The sequence below is a fragment of the Pelobates fuscus genome, chromosome 4, assembly GCF_036172605.1.
Source record: "Pelobates fuscus isolate aPelFus1 chromosome 4, aPelFus1.pri, whole genome shotgun sequence".
Lineage (NCBI taxonomy): Eukaryota > Metazoa > Chordata > Amphibia > Anura > Pelobatidae > Pelobates > Pelobates fuscus.
The window spans coordinates 63,441,390-63,462,743 of record NC_086320.1 but is presented as its reverse complement, the minus strand read 5'-3'; the positions used below and the strand labels follow the sequence as shown (position 1 = coordinate 63,462,743).

The 21,354-nt window shown below is 40.0% G+C and overlaps 1 protein-coding gene across 1 annotated transcript in view; it reads right to left on the bottom strand.

The window, feature by feature from the left end:
* CDH17 (cadherin 17) overlaps window positions 1-18,946 on the bottom strand; it is a 74,790-nt gene extending 55,844 nt beyond the window's left edge. Inside the window, exons 1-2 of the mRNA XM_063451245.1 lie at window positions 18,864-18,946; window positions 16,575-16,643 (exon numbers count right to left, since the gene is read on the bottom strand). Of these exons, the coding sequence (XP_063307315.1) occupies window positions 16,575-16,634 (60 nt within the window). The 5' untranslated portion in view covers window positions 16,635-16,643; window positions 18,864-18,946. The remainder of the gene's footprint in view (window positions 1-16,574; window positions 16,644-18,863) is intronic.
* Window positions 18,947-21,354: the final 2,408 nt, after the last annotated feature.

Sequence of the window (21,354 nt, the reverse complement as noted above, 5' to 3'; positions counted from 1 at the left end):
CTACATTACAATGAACATTTACAGATTATTTTTTACAGATTATTAAACTATCTAGTGTATTTCATTTTATTATCTCTTAATTCTCTTAATTCTGATCGATATCCCTGCTGATATGGGTGACCACTCTCTTCTTCAAACCATCCACAACCCTGGACACCAGGAACAAACTTTTCTGGTTTTCGTCCTATCTTTCTGAACGCTTATTTAGTGTCTTCTTTTCTTGTGTCACCACATCTCCACTACTAATCTCATTTGGTGTTTACGGGGGGCTCTGTTCTTGGTCCTCTCCTGTTCTACATCTACACTGCCTCTCTTGGTCACCTTATTAACTCGTTTGGCTGTCAGTACCCGCTATATGCTGATGATACTCAGATTAACCTTTCTTCCCCTGACCTCTCTCCTCTTGGTTTTCATCCTACCTTTCTGAACTCATACTGGGTTCTTTTCCAAGCAGGTGCATGCTACTTTATGTACCACTAAAAAATATCCTCAAAGGAACAGTCAATGCAAAAAAATCACAGGAAAATTCCAGTTATCGCCAGAAACACATTAGCAGAGGGCACATTAGTCCTTTTTCGATCTCTTCCCACAAATTTTAATTTAATATAATATTTTGCATATTTTATAAAAGGCAAAGAACATGAACATTGATTGAGTTATTGACCAGGGAATCTAATATTTTAGACCAAATTAGCTGAACTAGTAATTCTTCCAATGCTCTTATTTAGTTTGTTTTATTATTTCAAATGCACATTTTTTAAGTTTTAGTAATGAATAAATGTCCTCCTTGTATAAAAAAAAGGCAACATTAATGAAATGATATGTGCACATTTGTAGGAAGAGTATACATGAATGTACAATATATCAGAAATACATTTTACACTTTTAACAGGCTAAAATAAAAATATATGTAGTGGTTAACTGGCAGTCACAAAAAAGAATTGTGACATTATTGCAGTGAAAGCACATACATGTAAATTATGCTGTAGTGCTCTGGAAATAAAGTTAGTAGTGTTCTGTGCGTGGTCTGCCCTGAGTGGGATCGACTTGGGAGGTGGTTAGTCAGCAGGGCACGCATTCATACCACAGTGACATGCTCCCTTTTTTACATGTGTATCTATGTGTGTATCTGTATGTAGTGTGGGTATTTGTGTGTTTGTTTGTGTGTAATGTTTGTAGTGTGTGTATCGGTGTGTTTGTATGTGTGTCTCTGTGTATGTGTAGTGTGTATCTGTTTGTATGTGTGTAATGTGTGTATATTGTGTGTGTATCTGTATGTGTGTGTATTGTGTGTGTGTATCTGTGTGTTTGTATGTGTGTATCTTTATGTGTGGTGTTTGTATCTGTGTGTAGTTTGTGTATACTGTATGTGTGTAATGTGTATCTGTGTGTGTATCTGTATGGCTGTGTATCTGCATATGTGGCAGTGTGTGCATCTGTATGTGTCAGTGTCTGTGTGTATGTCTGTGTATCTGCAGGCGTATCAGTGTGTCTGTACATCTGTATGTGTGTCAGTATCTGCATGTGTGTCAGTTTTTGATACATATACTTGCCAAAGTCAACAGATAAAATTGCACTCAATCCCTGTTAAATCTGAAGCTTGGTGCAACCAAACCAGGTCTTAGTACCAAAAACCAAATGATTAATGTAAAAGATGTAGAACAGTCCAAGCACTCCAGAATTCAACAAAAGGCAATTTATTAACCCACGGCCAAATCACAATGTTTCAACCTACATGGTGTTTATGTATTATTTGATACATATACTGGCACACATGCAGATACACAGACACACACACAGTTGCACAGACACACTGATACACATGCAGATATACAGACACACATACAATTGCACAGACATACTGATACACATGCAGTTTTACAGACACACAGACACAAACACTGCGACACATGCAGATACATAGACAAACTGATTCAATCACTGACACACATACAGATACAGACACACAGATACAAACACTGACACATATGCATATGCACAGACACAGTGTATAGGTAAGTGTATTGGCTACAGTGCACACACAGACACAAGCTACAGCCCCAGCATATACACAGACACACGCTACATCCCCAGCACACACAGACATATACTACATTCACAGCACACAAACAGGCACACTACATCCACAGCACACACACAGACACACACTACATCCCCAGTACACATAGGCACACACTTCACTCCCAGCACACACAGACACACACTTCATCCCCAGCACACCCACATAGAGACACTGCCACTGGGAAAAGGGGGGGCGGGGTGGGGAGCAGCATTTAATACTTGGACCTCAGACAGCACAATGTCTTGGGCTGGCCCTAAATGTTACAGTCATTATTAGTTTAATAAAGGCCTTTTAGAAAGATATTTGTTAGACATATCCATAGAGGGTCACCCATTCATTTCTGATTGTGCATCCAGGAAATTTTGGAAGAAATGGTTGAGAAGAAGCAAATAATAGAGATATCTAAAAATAAATGTTGCGTTTTATGTTGCCAATCATATAAAATATAATAAAAAATCAGACTTAATGGTGTCTACATGTCTGCTATTAATATTAATTAAAAAGGGCAGTATATTTACCAAAACCACTACAACTTCATGTAGTGGTTCTCGGGCATATAGACTGTCCTTGCAGGCTGAGCAGTCTGAGAAAAGGCAACGGTTATACTGCTTCATAACACAGGTGGTGTCACACTGCATGGAAACTTCAAAGGCTTGTCATTCAGATGCATTGACTAGAGATGCAGATTTGCACTGCAGCTGCCACACATGTACACTAGCCCCCCAATATTACCCTTAGGGGAAGCATTGGCTTGGCCGAGTTCATCATGACTATTTATCTCAGCTGGAAAGGCAAGTCCTACATGGTGAGGTAGTACGGGTAGGTAAAATTATCTTCTTAATTAATTGGGGGTGGGGGGATCTGAATCTAAACAGGTTGGCTAACTATGTAGGATTACAAACATATTATTCCTAACGCGATAGTGTTCCTTTAAAGAAAACTCCTACCTAACATAACTAACTGTAGGGAAAAGAGTAGGGAGACTGCTTGCAATAAAGTCAAATCAAGTATTCAAACTGGGGATGGCTTTAAGATGCCATATCTTATAGGAAAAGTGCAGGATGGAACCTAATGAACCTAATGAATTCTCAGAGTGAAGCACTTTGGACATCTTTTTTTTAATATTATTGCCTTATCCAGTTATGGAATAGAGCAAAAAATTAGGAACACCGTTGTCTTGGCTATTCATTAATATATTTTCCAAATTTGTGTGTGACTGTCTTTTCAGAGGTGTTGCAGTGAAAGGGTTATTACAGAGACCGTTTAGATAGATTTGCACACAAATAAGGAAATATTTTTAATGAATGCAATTTTGAAGCATTTTTAATTAATGCAATTTTCATTTTTACATTTTCGGATGATATTCTCATTCAACTCGGGGGGGGGGGGGGGGGGGGGTGATAGAATCACTTGGAACAGTGAAGCAAGAAAACACATACAAGGTTGTTTATTAAGTGAGAATCTGGGTGAATTTAAAATTTAAGGTCAAAACAGATGAATTGGGGAAATTCTAAAAAAAAGTCTATGCCTCCAGATTTTCTATTTTGGTCTACCATTTGAGTTTTACTTTGATTTCCCAAAAATCTCACTTTTGTAGATAAGTCTGAAAAAATAAATCCATAGCGCTGTACAATGGGTGTACAAACAGACACGTATTTGTAACCAGACGAGTTCGAAGCACAGGAACAGAGGGATTGAGGGCCCTGCTCAATGAGCTTACATGCTAGGGGGAGTGGGGTATGGTGACACAAAGGGTATAAGTAGGGGTAACGAAGTAGGTTGCTAGAAAAGTATTCACTGAGAACTTTGGTTATTTTTGGCAGTTTCAGGAGAGGAGTCATGGGGGTGGGGTGAAAACCTGCTAACAGTTTAATTGATATGCTTTTCTGAAGAAGGGATTTTTCAATGATTTTTTAAAGGAGTGGAAACTGGGTGAAAATCTAACCGAGAAAGGAAGGGAGTTCCACAGAAAAGGTGCAGCCCTGGAAAAGTCTTGGAGGCGAGCATCAGATGTGGGAGTACGGACAGAGGATAGATGTAGGTCTTCGGCAGAGTGTAGGGCCCTAAACGGGACATATTTGTGTATTAGGGAGGATAGGTATGTTGGAGCAGCATTATGTAGAGACTTGTAAGCAAGCATCAGAATCTTAAATTGAGCCCTATATCTTACTAGAAGCCAATGTAAGGACTGGTGGAGAGGTAGGAGGTGCGGGCAGACAGGAAGACGAGCCTTGCCGCCGCATTCATTATAGATTGCAATGGTGCAAGCTGGGAACACATATGACCACTCAGAAGAGGATTGCAGTAGTCAAGGCGAGAGAGAACAATGGCATGGTTTAGCACCTTAGTTGCATGCAGCGTTAAATAGGGGTGGATGCGCAATATGTTTTTGAGATGGAAGAGTCAGGATTTGGTGATCAACTGGACATGAGGGATGAAGGAGAGGTCGGCGTCAAAGAGAACACCAAGACAACAAGCCTGCGAGGTAGAGGTGATGGTGGCACCGTTGACTTGGAGGGAGACACAGGAGTAACAACACTACATCTGTTAATGTAGTTAAATCAACTAAATCAACATACGGTAGCTGCATTTCAGGTACTTTGTTGCTTCTTTTACAGAAACAGTACAATTCATTATTATTATTAATTACTGGAGAGATTCCAAATATGGGAGTGACAGTATGGACTTATCATAGCAACCTAGCAAAATATTATTTTTGAAAATGTTCAACATGCTATTCTCTCACTAACAGCCTTTTTTTATTGCTAGTGCCTTGTACTCTCTTACACAAAGTCTGACTAAATACACCTGACACTGCGGGACTTTTATAGGGTCCAAAGTCTAGAATTGGTATCAAGGCAACACATCTCCTCTACTCCTCAATCCTTGTGTTGTCAGAGTTGTAAAACTTTTAACGGTCAATTTAACTATTGCTAACCATAAATCCCAACAAATAGAAAAAATTATGAATTTTTGCATCATACATTCCAGGTTGCCACTGCTGAGAATTTTTTATCCTTACTCAAGCTAACAGAAAAAGGAAATATAAGAACTTCTTTCACTACAAACCCTAAGTATACCAGACTTCTGTGAGGGGGTTGAGGAGGGGGGGAGGGGGGGCTTGTTCATTAGAACCTCTTTTCTTTTTCTATTCTTTTGGTTGTGCTCTTTAGAATGCATTCTAAGTCTGCAACAATACAAAAACTTTTGCCATTCACTAACGCCTCATTTCTTGCTTTAACTTCTTGGCAGTGACTGAAACCTGTCTCTCTCCATCTGACACTGCTAGCCCTGTCTCCCTAGCACAGAGGTAGGCAACCTACGGCACTAGTGCCATGCACGGCACTCAGGTGTCTTTGCACGGCACTCAAGGCTGCTAGAGACAAATAGGCTCTGGCCTATCAGGAGTCCCAGTAAAACTTCAGATATCTGCTAATCCGAAAAGGTGGTGAAGGACAATCCTCAATTTATGCATTGCAGCACGTAGAGGAAGTGATCTCAGATCACTTCCTCCCAGCACTTGTGAATAGGAATCCACACTGTAGTAGAGCAGCTCGCAGTTGCTGTTGCAGCTCCTGTCCTTGACCTGTACCTGGCCGGTCTGGTCCCCACTGGAACCCAGGGAAGCCACCCAGACTGCTAGATATACACAGGAATGCAGAATCCTGCATTCCTGTGTGATCCCTCATACAAATAGTACGGACAGCCCACACACAAACATACTCATAATCTGCACAAACGCAACACCACTAACAATCCACATACACAACCCCACATGCAGTCTCTCACATGTAATACCTCAAACAGCCCCCACACATACTACCAAACACACAATGTGACATATCCATTCACACAATTCCAATGTATCATACACAATACCTTAAACTACTCATGAACATATACAATAGAATAGCTAATATACGCAGGGCCTTCTTTAACGTGGGGCAAACTGGGCAGCTGCACCGTGAGCCCCGCTGGCCTCAACTATTTCTAACCCCCGGCCGGTAATCCGCACACTAAGGAGGCCCACCGGGTGGCCGGAGCACAAAGGGCCACACGGTGGGCTTCTGTCAGCAGGGTCCCGGTGGCGCACTGAGGCGCTTTAACAGCGCGAGCGGGCCCCTTGCTTTTTGGCAACAGGCTGGGAGGAAGTGACGGCCGTGCATCACTTCCTCCCACAAAGAGAGGAGCGTGCGGGAAAGAAGAGTAGGCAGAGTGGAGGGGGGCTGGCCGAGAGAGCCCAACTCCCAACACCTTCAGCCACCAGCAGGAAAGGTAGCAAACTGGAGGGTGGGTTTAAAAGTGTAATTTTTGTGTGTGTCAGTATATCTGTATGTGTGTATGTCTGTGTCAGTATGTCTGTCAGTGTGTGTGTTAGTATGTCTGTGTGTGTCAGTATGTGTGTGTCGGTATATCTGTGTTTGTCAGTATGTCAGTGTGTGTGTGTCAGCATGTCTGTGTCAGTATGTCTGTCTGTGTGTGTGTCAGTATATCTGTGTGTCAGTATATCTGTGTATGTGTCAGTATGTTTGTGTGTCAGTATATCTGTGTGTGTGTCAGCATGTCTGTGTGTGTGTGTGTTAGTATGTCTCTGTGTGTGTGTCAGTAAATCTGTGTCAGTATATCTGTGTGTGTGTGTCAGTATGTCAGTATGTCTGTGTGTGTGTTTCAGTGTGTATATATCTCTGTGTGCATGTATATGTGCATACATCTCAGCATTCACACACTAACACTACACACAAATACACCCCTACATTCAAATTTCAACACTATGTACAAACACATGTCTGTGTTACACACCAAAATTATATGTAAATACACCCCTGAATTCAAAAACCAACACTACACAAATACATGCTTGCAGTCACGCCAACACCACATACAAACATATTCCATACAAAAACCTGTTTACATTCAAACACACAAAAACCGCTTAGTGCTAAGACCTGGAAACATGGGTAAATGGTAGAGCTCCAGCTGTCAATGCATTACTGGAGTTGCACGACAGATGGGGATCTACCTTTTAATCACTCGTGCAACAGGGAGGCCCAAAAACATTATTGCACCTCTCTACTTTAGGTCCGCCACTGCGTTGAGGTGGAGGACGTGATTGCACGCCTGGGGAGGGGGGACAGGGTCCAGGGGGCCCCAAACAAATGCTTTGCCCAGGGTCCAGTCAATATTAAAGACGGCCCTGCATATACGCACAAATACAACGATACATAGCAATTACAGTAAAAATAACACAAGCAGGATACGGCACCATACACACCTCATTTAAAAAAAAATAGGACCGGCACGCTACGGGACATCACAATCCGATATCGGCACAGTGCTGCTAAAAGGTTGCCTACCCCTGCCCTAGCATATGGCTTATTACACTCCCACTCTCCCGGGTCATGCAATGCTAGAGGGGGGTTGGATTTTTGCGATCCTCTCATTATTGCTTCCAACTTTTGCCCACATGTTCTCTTCTCTCCTTTTCATCTTTTGAAGTCCACTCCATCTTACTCTTCAATTCTCTCTCACCCCATGTTGCCATTGTCTAGCTTCACCCAGGCTCTTCTCTAGCCTGTCTTCATAATTTGTCTGTTTTGCTTTCTTCGTTCTCTCCTCTGCAATTCCTTCTCTCATTTTTGGTAACATCAACATCTCTATTAACCAACCTAACAATTCAATAGCATCTAGAGTGCTTTCTAGCTGTCACTTCCTCCTTTGGCTTTATTCCAATGGACTAACTCCCCAACAAACATATCCAGCAATACCCTTGACCTTGTCTTTTCCAACCTGTGTTCTGCTTCTAACTTCTGTGACACCAACTTCTCACCTGCACTGACAATGTGCCTCTCACTCAATGTATTAAATCCACCTCATCTCAGCTATTAGAAATCTGAGCACCCATTCTCTTCCTTCCTCTTGGTCTCCACTTTTTTACTCTCTCAACTTTCTATTGTGCCTCTCCAGCTACCTCTTACTACAATACTGTACTGTATACCATATGGCTGCACTTATTAAAGCTCACTCTGAGCACCAGCCACACCTTGAACCCTGGCACAGCAAGCTCATCTGCTATCTTCAATGTTCCTGTACTTTACTACATTGTTGGAGCAAGCCCTACTCCACACCTGCCTTCCTACATGACAATTTCATTCTACATTCCTAAACTCTCTCACTGTCCATTGCCAAGCAAGAGTATTTTAACTCTCTCATTGCCACCCACTCTCATGATCTCAAATGTCTTTTTCATATCTTTAACTCTTTTTTTACCCATTGCTATTCCCAAATACACCCAGCATTGTACTACTATGTCATAAAACTCAGTAACTAAGCACTATGTGTTTAACTAGTACTTATATAATATAATTTATGAGACTTTGATAAGAAAGCCAACATGACAAGTCAATTTGTTAGAAGCATAGTCATGAAGGGGTTATTGCATAATAGTTTGTGATCTTTATATTTAACAAGATAAGAATTCTCGATGCAATCTACCAGATCAAAGTTTATCAGACCAAGAATATACACCCATTCTTTGATTACTACAGAGACAGGTACTGTTTACATTGCAGAACAAAGATGGCCTCTAGTGGCTGTCTACCAGTCAGCCACTAGAGGCGCTTCCTGGGAGTTTACCAGACTCTGGGTCCCCTAAATGACGCTGGACATCCTCACACTCTGCATGAGAACATCCAGCGTCAGTGAAATCCCCATAGGAAAGCATTGAGGGAATTCATATTATGTCACCCATCGGATGACATTGGAATAGGGTGAGTTAATAAAGGGTTTCTAACCCTTTATGTGCGATGTGGTGGGGGGTACAAGGGATGGGGGGACCAAAGGACACTATAGTGTTAGGAATTTTTAGATTCCCTTTAACTCACCATTTGCACTGTGTATACAGACACTACTCACTTACCGACCAGGTTCCATTCCTTCGACCTGGTCATAGAACCAATTCGTCGGTAATTGAGGAGTTAAGATTAGAGGGATTCTCTGCTCTGGTGCGTTCATTTATGTTTGGGGAAGTTTCCCCGAACATAGATGAACGCACCAGAGCAGGGAATCCCTCTAATCTATGCTTGGGGAAATTCCCCAAACGTATATTAAAATAATTCCCTGCTCTTGTGCGCTCTTCTATGTTCTGGGAAGTTTCCCCGAACATAGACATGCGCACCAGAGCAGGGAATCCCCACGACGGCTCGCACTTATGCCTGGTCATAAGTGCGAGCCGTCGTAAAACAGGTAGGTTGCTAAATTAGGACCACCTGTATTTTGTTTCAGCATAAGTGCAGAGTTTGCACAGCTCTGGGAAAATATATGGATAAATGGCAAATGCAGGGCCGTCTTTAGCGCTCGGAAAACGGGGCAGCTGCCCTGGGCCCAGTTGCTCCTGGGGGACCCCAGAGCAGCTGTCCCATGTACCCTGGGCAGCCGCACCGGCCCTCCAACTAAGGAGGCCCCCCGGGTAGCCCATGCACTAAGGGCCACCCGGTGACCATGTGTCAACAGGGGCCCGGTTGGGCGCTGTGACGCTTAAACAGCGCAACCTGGCCCCTTCCTGTACCGGCTGGGAGGAAGTGAGTGCCGCGCGTCACTTCCTCCCACCGGAGATAATACCCGCACGGGAGGAGGAAGGCAGGGAGGAGGGGAGTTCTTCAAGATAACTCACAACTGCCTCAGCCTGACACTGGACCTCAGGGAAACCACCCTCCATAAAAAGGTAAGAACCTGGAGGGTGGCTAAATGTATGTCGGTATGTCTGTGTGTGTGTGTGTGTCAGTATGTCTGTGTGTGTGTGTGTGTCAGTATGTTTGTGTGTGTATGTCAGTATGTCTGTGTGTATGTCAGTATGTGTGTGTGTGTGTGTGTGTGTGTGTGAATGTCAGTATGTCTGTGTATGTCAATACGTCTGTCAGTGTATGTGTCTGTGTGTGTTTCAGTATTTCTGTCAGTGTGTGTGTCAGTATATCTGTCAGTGTATGTCTGTATGTATGTATGTATGTATGTGTGTCTGTGTGTGTATCAGTATGTCTGAATGTGTGTCAATATGTTTGCCAGTATATATTTGTGTGTCAGTGTATGTGTGTGTCAGTATGTATCTGCAAATGTTTTAATATGTCTGTGTTTGTATGTGTCAGTATGTCTGTGATTGGGGGTTGGGCGTAATGGGGGGGAGGGGCAGTGCAGGGACAGGGCCCAGGGGGCCCAGGAAAATGCGTTGCCCAGGGTCCTATTCATATTATAGATGACCCTGGGAAAATTATAGCTATAAACAGCCAAACATCTTCACTCTTTGCAGTCGTAGGACATAAGGCAAGTCAGATGCCAATATGTAGTAACCCAAACAGAGCTGATTGACTTACTTAAATGGTCAGTTAAAATAAAAATATCTGTGTGTGGTGAGATGGAACAGAAACTTAACTGGGAGCCCAACAACTGTTTCTTACCTCTTTCTCCACACCCTATAATGACAGTCTTGGAATGTTTAGTCATCTGGTCTAAATATTTAAAGGGCCAGGCGGTCACCCATCCGTCTGGCCCAAGAAGACTTCCCAATCCCTTTTAACACCACAGCAGTGCTGTGAAAACAGCTTAATGTAGCAATGGTACACATGTTCAGCCAGTCTATACTCGCAAGCTTGATTGGCATTAGATCCGGCGGGCATTTCTTAGAACCCTAAATATAAATTGAAATTGCACTTTCTACGGTGTATCACATCACAACTGAGTTATACAATCTAGAAAATCAAGCATTTCTGCAAAAAGTTGTTTGCTTCAATAGTAATTAAATACAGCACTTGTAAATCGACTCTCGGTGTTTGTCAATTCTTCTTGTGGCAGTGCTGAATGGCATAATTTGGACACCCTTGCTGAATGCATACCACTGTTTGAGCATCATAAGAAAATGTATTTCCTAAATATCTGTGGTGCCATGTTTAGTAATAATCGAGATTTTGCAGTATGTTGATCAAAATTGCAAGCATGTTTACTCTATTTGGAGGGGGGGCGTTTTTAAAATGTAGAATTTTGAACAATGTTTCAAATGATAATTCATTTTTATATGAAAGAGTGGAGGTAGGTCACAAAGGGATGGGGCAAACAATTATTTTTTATATCTAATATATTAGCTATTTCATTTTGATTCACTCTGTCTCCTGTCTCTGTATGACACACAACACCAATCTCTGATTTCTGTAACCCAATTTTTATAGGCATTTCGTTGGCATTGGGTAGGGGCACATTAATAACATTAAAGGGATGAGTGTTACAATGGTTCCCCCATGCCTTCAAATAACTCCATTAACAAATATTAACCCCTAGTAGTGCTAAGCTATGCCACTCTACCTGGAACTGCTGTGAAATCGTCTGCCTCTCTAACCATGTGGGCATTTTACAGTGTTTTCCAAATTCTTTAAAGGGTCACCAAATGGTTACTATCCCGATAGCAGAACTGCAACTCACATGATGATCTTCCATGTTGTACAAATTTGCAGCCTTTCACACTGTTAGTTATAATTCTAATTCATGTTAAATAGAAATAGAAGCAAACGTTTTATTATATGTAAATCACAATGATTTATATTATTGTTTTATTATATTTGATTGTGAGAGATTTTGAGGGCATGGCGAGGACATGATCAAAACTTTGTTTATGTTCCTAAAGTGCCCGGAGTTCTGGGCTATGTCCTGCATGGCCATATACTTTACTCCATTGCAGCAGAAAAGTCCACGTTTGAGATCTTTGTATTGACTAACAATCTATACAAACTAACAAGGCAGGTGCTCTGAGCAATTGGCTGCCTGTTGAGTTTAGCTCCACTGAGCTAACCAAACCAGGAAGTAACAGGTCCAGCTGTCTGCTTTAAAGACAGGGAGGTGTAACAAGGTTATTTTATAAAAGAGACAATTTCTAATTTAAATCTGCACTTTTTGTAAAGTTAAAAGAAGAGAACACTCTCTTCAGACATAAAGCACTTCAGCAAGCTAAAGTACTTTAGAGGTCCGGGGTGTCCCTTTAACCCCTTAAGGACCAAACTTCTGGAATAAAAGGGAATCATGACATGTCACACATGTCATGTGTCCTTAAGGGGTTAAGCAGAAGTTTCCAAGAAAATGTACCAATACAATTTGCTTTCATAGTGCAAAAGTTCACTATCTATCCACATATTACAAGAAAATTATTATTACAATGAACTTGTGAATCCTTGGTCTATAATACCTGGTTTGCAATCTATAACCTTGAAAAAGAGATTAAACATTTTAACAGGAAAGAGAATGGGCAGTGATGTTTGAAGACATCAATCACAGTTCAATGGATAACTTAGTATTGATTGAAGTGATGCAATTACCCATACAGTGTGGAGGTAAAAAAAAATGATAGTAATTGTATTCATTGTTCTAGTTGTCAGCGCAATATGTGACAGTGTTACGAAAAACAAGTCCTTAAGAGAAAACTGTTGTCACATTTTAATTTCCCTTATTTTAAAAGATTTTTACATAAAATAAAATAATGATTTTTTTTTTAAATTATGAATATTCATTTGTTTGAGAAAATGTGACTTTGTCTTGGGACTGAACAGCCGTGTTGGCCAGACTCTACTCTTATCTGACCAACTGCTGCTCATCCTAACTTGCCTGTTGCTGCAGTTTCACACAGAGGAATCGGAGCAGCTAGCAAGTTAGGTGGAGCAGCAGTTGATCAGATAACAGTAGAGTCTGGACCCAACACGGCTGTTCAGCCAGATAAAAAAGTCAATAACATGTTTTTAAAAATCAATGTACATCATTTAAAAAATAGCATTGTTTCATTAAACATAACAAACTTTATAGAAAAAAATCAAGAAGTGAACATTTAATGACAGATGTTCTTTAAACCGTGGTGAAAGAAAGGCACTGATATAGTTTTGCCTAAATAGAATATCGCAGCAGCTTTTTACGTCAACCTTCTGTACGTTTACGACAAGCCAAGAACAATTAGATCAGTGAGCATCAAACTATCTAATGCTTAACTTTCGATCAGGCCATTTGAGTTAACAGGAGGCATAGTGGGGATCCTATGAATAGGCAGGGAAGAGTTTACCTACATGTTATTGGACAAGAAGAATATTTTTTTTGCATTGGCAGGATGGGAAAGGATTAAGTCTAGGGAGAAATTAGATATAAAAAGAGATATGAACATTGACAATTGAGGAGAGTGGTGGGAGTAAATTTGAAGAAGTGGAGATATCTCTTTGTAAGGAAATGTATTGTTAAAATAAGCCTTGGTAGAAGAATCAGGGAGATTAAAGTAGGCTTTCAGGGAAGAAATACAATGACTTACCAGGAAAGGTTAAAAGACCTTAACATGTATAACTTGGAGGAAAGACGAGACAGGGGGGATATGATAGAAACATTTAAATACATAAAGGAATCAACACAGTAAAGGAGGAAACTATATTTAAAAGAAGAAAAACTACCACAACAAGAGGACATGTTGGTAGAGGTTAACACAGTGAGGGAGTTTAAGCATGCGTGGGATAGGCATAAGGCTATCCTAACTATAAGATAAGGCCAGGGACTAATGAAAGTATTTAGAAAATTGGGCAGACTAGATGGACGAACGGTTCTTATATGCCGTCACATTCTATGTTTCTTTGTTTCTATGTGGAAAATATCTTGGGCAGAGAATGTATGGGACAAAACAAGGTTGGGTATGGAGGCCTAATTAAATTAGTTTTGGTTCAAAAAGCAAGACTGGGTTGGGGTCTGGTGGAAAAATAAGGAAGTAAATAGGAAGTAATAAGGCTGAGTCTGGAAGATGGGGTAGAGATTAACGACAAAATGCATAACAGTCAGGAGGGAAAGTAAACACTGGAATAGTAATTGGTATCTTTACAAGTTTACAAGTACATGTAGATCCAAATTAAAAAGACAGGTTAGTTATGGTGGAGGCATTACAACTCAATGTCTAGTGAATGACCTCCTGCTGACTCATTCTTTTATCATTTCTTTTGTTTTCTGGTTGCTGATTCATGTTCCTGTGTCTTCTGCTGCTAGGTCACTAAACACTCCACCGATCCCGTTCTTCCAAACCCATTTCTGTCATCATTGTTTAATTTTGTTACTAAACTGTCTTTGTTTTCTACCACTTATGCTCTTACTTGTGTTAGCCATTCCATATTCTACCTTTAGCTACCTCTGACCTACATCCCTGTTTCTGGTTGTTTTCTCTGCCCCACCCGTATCCTGCTCTCTTTTTACCGCACCTATCTTCTCTGCCTCTAAATTCTTTTGGCTTGTTATCTATATATGTTTTCGTGACCTTTCAACCGATGCTCCTGCTCATTTTATCACATTGAAATGCATCATTCTAACTAAATTATATGTTGTTACTACTTTGGAATCCATTGCGTATGTCACGGCTAACGTAGGGGTTTGTTTGAGAAGTAGAGAATGGGTTTTAAACACATCAAGTACATCCTGATCAAGGTGTCTTTGGGTCCCCCATGATCATTGGAGCATCACTAAATGTCTCAGATATTTTGTCAGGTCTAACTATGTTCATGACAAAAGCCACTTAGATATCAAGCAAGTTAAATCCTTCTTGTAAATACTGAGATCTTGCTTTTGAAAGTCTATGACATAAGAGTGAAAATCACCTTCATGCATTACTGCGGTGGGAATGACAAATGCCTCAAATACAAGATGGACATCAACAATCTATCTCACAATCTATCTCACAATGTCCGCACTATAGTGTAGAACTCAAAGACAACAGCACAATGATACAAAAAAATTACATTATTTCAGTCAAAGCAATATTGGAATACTGAGAAAATCTAAAACACTATTATACGCGTTTAAGAATGTTGGTCTGTTCATCTTCTATATTCAAGAGTCCACTGAACAAAATCACTTGACATAACCAGCACTAAAAAATTACCAAGGGGGCCTGACCAGCATGGCCGACAGATGTGTGCAGGGTGAGCTCCCCACACAAACTCAGCTAAACCGGGCACAAACTATGATACTATCCCCAAAACATCAATCAACGAGAATGTACACTACAAATAACCGATGGGGAGCTCTACTAGACGCCTCTGGAAACTCACCCGCCGCTCAGAAGCCAAACGCCACTCCTGAGGCCTACTCAGCCGGAGGGACCTGTGGGGGGGGGGAGGAAACGGCCGATCCTCCAACCCGGGACCACCGGGCAAACACAATCAACCCGTTCCCCCCCCCCCCTCTGCTGGAGAAAAGGCAGCCGAGAATACTGCATCAGAATATGACGCCGCTTCCCGCTCCCGGGCCGCAACCAACATGGCCGACGGAGCAAGGGAACATCCTGAAACTACATGGGAAGCCAACTTTAACGCCACCTTCGACAAGCTATGCGCAGAATTCTGGAGTAGGATAGATGCAGACACAGCCCCAGACAGTAACCCTACAAGCAACTAGCCCCACCAAACCAACAAACGCAGCCTTGCACATGGACGAATCGGCAGTTCCCGCCACGTGTACTTCTTCTGGGCTGGGTACCCACATGGAGACATCTCTCCAATGCCGGCCATACACCCGGGGAGCCACCCGAGCACCGGAAGCACTCTGGGCCCAAGACCCTCAAAACGGGATCTATGGCACGACGGCGCAGGTTCCCTTTAAGGCCTCAGGCCGAAGACTGGTGGCATGCAGACTCCACGAGACCATGAGCAACTGGAAACAATCCAAGCCCAGGCACGCCAAAAGTCCTCCTGCCACAGAAGAACCAGCTAGAGAAACACCGCTGACCCTTACTCGAGAGTGGGGCACTAGAAAAATCGTGTAAATAGTAATGTTTTGCATATGCCCAGCATGATATTTAACCCACTGTCTTCCCTTACCTATCAATCTATCCACTCTATGGCTCATAAAAGTCAAAAGTGATGCGGTTTGTCGCTAAAACAGAATTCCTGAACCCAGCAGATTTTTCACTCCACATACATAAGCACCACATCCAAGCCATGTTTAAGACTGAAAGTCACTATATATATATATATATATGTCTTCTACTTAGCACACAGGTTAGAATAGAACCTAATGTTATACCGGTTTATATCTCGACATGTTAACCTTGCTAGCTACTGCACTCAAAGCACCTACTTACCTAACCTGTGATCTACTATTATACTCATGATAAAACCTAATATGGTGCACATGTAACATAGGCGACCTAGCTAAGCAACCAGCACCATTACTTCATTGTATCTCACTCAATCTTCTTTGGACAAATCAACTGTTTAGTTAAGCTGTTAAATAGAAAAATTGTGCAAATTATCATGCCACTGTCTACCATGTATGAAACTTGAAATACGCTGTTGTGGCGCTTGTTGAAATATTGTGTTTATCTGCACTACTAAAAATAAAGAATAAAAAAAAAAAATACTAAAATGGGCACAGTTAAAATAATGATTCGAAGAGAAAAAATAATACAACAAGGTTTATCGTTGCAAAAAGCGACAAAGCTATTTCTTACCTGTATCTGAATAAGAAATTGAAAAATCACCAGGTGTCGGATCATCTTCACCTGCCTCATTCACACCACCTAAAAAAAAATAATTAATCCCATGTAAAAAAAAGAGTCCACTAACAAATTAGTTCCTCTGAACAATGACTCATTTACTGGTCTGTAAAGAGGGCGGAGCCTACATTGGCAAATTAAGACATGTGCAAAGTTCAAAAGTTGAGCCAAGTAGCTTGTCATTAATGTCTTCATAAAAACTGATATATTAAGAAGTCACTGAAGGTAAATATTCAAAGGAAGGAATGACACATTTATAATAAACTCCTTTGTGTGTTCAGGAGCAATTTATTAGTTGATTTAGCTGCCCCTGGTACATATGCAAAAAAACGCACCTTTAAACAATACCATCCAGTCACCTAGGGTCATTAAAGGATTAAATAATTTCAATAAGTGTTAATGTGGAAAATTAACTGGATTTTGACATTCTCCATTAACCCTGTTGCTTCTCATGTTCTCTTATTATGTATGTTGACATAATATTCTAATTATGGCCTTGATTTAAAATATTGCTGGATACGTTTTTTTTAAATGATTTTATATTGTGAAATACATATACATTTTGTAATATTTAAAAAAAAAATTTAGATACTGAATATGATACATTTATGATACCTTGATATTTTGTAAAAATAATTGTAAAAGTTATTCAATAACTCGATAAGCTTATTCAACAATATTAAATCTAGGCCTAAGTTATAAAATGATAAAATGCTGTTGCAATAGTAAGTGGGAGGTTTCCTAGAAGGGACAGGAAATCAACGTGTTAATGTACTCGTTCGCAAGTTTGAATTACACCCAATGACAAGATTCTAATACCATCTCCATTTAGTATAACAAAGTACATCTCCTTCTGGTAACTAGTAACTCGTTAATCAGTAACCTAAGCTATCCAAGCCCTCACTGTGATCATGAATACAAGGGAGCCCTGGAAATGCATATAATAATATATAATGTACAGTATCCTGCTCCCAATCCTCTTAACAGGATAAATAAATTGTCAGCTTTATCACTGTGTAATGCAATATTAATTGGGCACTCAAGACTAAATGAATGACATAGACCTGGATATATAAGTAAGCTTCACTGTCTCATACTTCTTCCAATGTCTTGTAATTGACAAAGATGAAAAGGCACAGACAACTTTCTACCAATCACAACTGTGTGTTACATTGGGACTAATAAATTCAACTATTTTAAAATAGAGAATTTAATTCTATAGTTTGGCAAACAACAAATGAAATGCTAAACAATTGTTGTAAACGTCTTTTAAAACAATAATTATTATTACATAATTATTCTATATATTTTTTTAACATGGGACATATCTAAGGTGTTCTTTGATTGGGACAATTTATTTAAAATATATTATTTTATAACTAATTTGGTCTGAAATAGGAAATATATGGATTTCTACAGAGGAACAAATTGAATGCTGTTTTTAGAAATTACTTGACATTAATTATGTAGCCACCTTTACAGTATTACTTTTGTTTTTACCCAATATATTAAGATAAAAATATACGAATTCAGTAAATTATATTGTCTAAGTAGAGAAAACTGTTATAACATCTGCCGTTTCATTGTGCAGGAGATTTTAAGTTTGATAATTTTACCGTCATTTTTGGTTATCACAAATGTTATTTAATTGCAAAGGAGAAGAGACTAATAATATATAAAAATCAATACATTGAAATTTGACTAGCAAGAATGAAAATAATTAAAGTGTGAAAATTGAAAATATATGTTCAAAATGAATGATTTGATTGTTTAGAACAACACCTTATAGTACTCACACACAGTAAAAAAAAAAAAAAAAAAAAGTTAAAAACTGGGTGCATAAATATACACCTAATTCTATACTTTTTAAATAAAATCTATCAATTCTGGTTAAACACCTGCAAGAATAATTTAAAATGTAAAGCATGTTCCTTAAATGTAAAAAGACAAGACTGAATATGCAATAAAAGCAATAAATTTTTACTATCCACACAACTAGTGAACAAATTTTTTTTTTTAATATATGTATTTCTATGACATTTTCAATCTTTTAAATGGATGAAAAAATTCTAAAAATCTTCACTTGATTCTATTGTGTAAAATGAAAGGTTACATTGCTCCCACTTCATACAATGCTTGGCAGGTACAGGTGATAACATTTTGCTCTTCAATTCACATTAAACACGTTTATCTTGTGAATGTAGACGTGTTCTTTCTATATTTTTTCTTAGTTTGAGTGCTTACCTGGCCTTAGAAAAAAATAGGTATTTCAAATCTTCAAGAACATTTGCCTGATAGGTGTCTCCCTGATGAGTCGATGTACTTTGCTGGCTGTAAATCTCTTTATCGTTCTCCACCTATTATCTCATGCAAATCATTTACCAGACGTAGAAACTGGGGAGGTGCATAAAATATTACAAAAATCCAATGGCAACTACTAACTTCTACTATAGATTAGTCTGATACTTTGCTTTTATACAAAGTACAGCCCATCCCTTCTTTCAATATCACTTCTCAGGTTCTGTTGTACAACGTCAGTGTGGATGGTAGTGAAAAGATCATGTATTGTAAAAAAAAATAAAAAAAAAAATACTAATTCATTAAAGTGGTTTCCTGTTGTGTGTTTCTGTGGTCAAACGTGTCCCTTGTAAATGCTGTTGCTAGAACTTACAAAAGCAGGAACAAATGTTTCAGTAGCCTTTTCTAGAGTTTCCATTTTAACCCCTCAAAGGCCAATGATATGCTTTGTCGCTGTGACAATCTGCGCCTGGTAGGATCATCATCTAGCTATATTGTATTGTTTATATTCTCAGTCTAGTCCAATCTAATGCTTAGCATTTTCTGTTTTGGTCTGTAATTTTGAAAACCTTCAATAAAGTTTAAATTGCATAAAAGTTAAAATTGGAGACTTATTATTTTAGAAGTATTCCCCTGGATTAACTCACATGACTAGGAAACTAGCGACCACAGCAGGAAATTCCCCCTTAACCCTAAACACTAAACCAATTTTTTAAAAAACACATTTGGAACATAAACCTTAGGCCTACAAACCCAAACATGAACTACTCCAAGGCTGAAAGACCAGTTAAACTCAATCTCAACCTCCACCCTAAACTGACGCTTACCGAAATCACAACTATTACTTTAGTAGCGTTATTTTTTAAGGAAAACTCAACATTACAAGGATCAAGTAAGGATAACAATGATAACCCGTGAGTTTAGTTTTTGGTAGTATCTTTATTTGATGAATGATTTAAAAAAAACAATCATAATAGCAAAATGGCACACGTGGTAAGACTCTGCACAATGACATAATTGATAAATGGAATTTGAAAAATAAATAAAAACCTGACTTGTTGATTATGGTTACATAGTAACTCATGAGGTTGGTTTACTGAGAGGTGAAAAGTTTGAGAGTGCGGAATGAGGTTAAAAATTGTGGCATTGGTCTACAGAGTCGCACTTTCACATCACTGCAAAGCCACCACAGAAAAACATGTGAATTCCAGCAACTATAGTCCACTGGCATTCTGTGATCAACCATAGTAATAGATTGGGGTAGATTAGCAGAGAACATATGTTTAAACTGGGAGGAATAATCTTATGTAAGAATGGGATTTGGGAAGGAATATGGAGCAGCTATAGCTAGCCATAGACATATTCATCATAATTTTCTTTTCCTGTTTATTATCCATGGCAGCATTATCAATGGGTTACCTCTAGTCCAAGCATGTCAAACTCAAAGTGTGGCACGGGCCACATAAACAAGGTTTAAGTTTATGTGGGCCGCACACACACACACACATACTCACTGACAGACAGACAGACACAGACACAGACACATACTCACTGACAGACAGACACACATACTCACTGACAGACACACACACATACTCACAGACCGACACACACATACTCACAGACACAGACAGACACACTGACAGACACACATACAGACACACTGACAGACACACACACTGACAGACACATACACACATGCTCACTGACAGACAGACACACACATACTTGCTGACAGACACACTCACAAACAGACAGACACACACACAGAGACACACACACTGACAGACAGACACACATACAGACACACTGACAGACACACACACTGACAGACACACACACACATGCTCACTGACAGACAGACACACACATACTTGCTGACAGACACACTCACAAACAGACAGACACACACACAGAGACACACACACTGACAGACAGACACACATACAGACACACTGACACACACACACAGACACACACACATACTCACAGACAGACACACTCATACACATACTCACTGACAGACACACACATACAGACACACACACATGCTCACTGACAGACACACACATACTTGCTGACAGACACACACACACTCACTGACATACACACATACTCACTGACAGACAGACACACACACACACTGACAGACACACACATACTTGCTGACAGACACACACATACTCACTGACAGACACACACATACTTTCTGACAGACACACACAGACACACACACATACACTCACTGACAGACACACACATAATTGCTGACAGACACACACTGACAGACACACACATACCTGCTGACAGACACACACACTCACTGACTGACACACACACACTGACAGACACACACACTGACAGATACACACACATACTCACTGACAGACAGACACACACACACACACACTGACACAGACAGACACACACTTACACA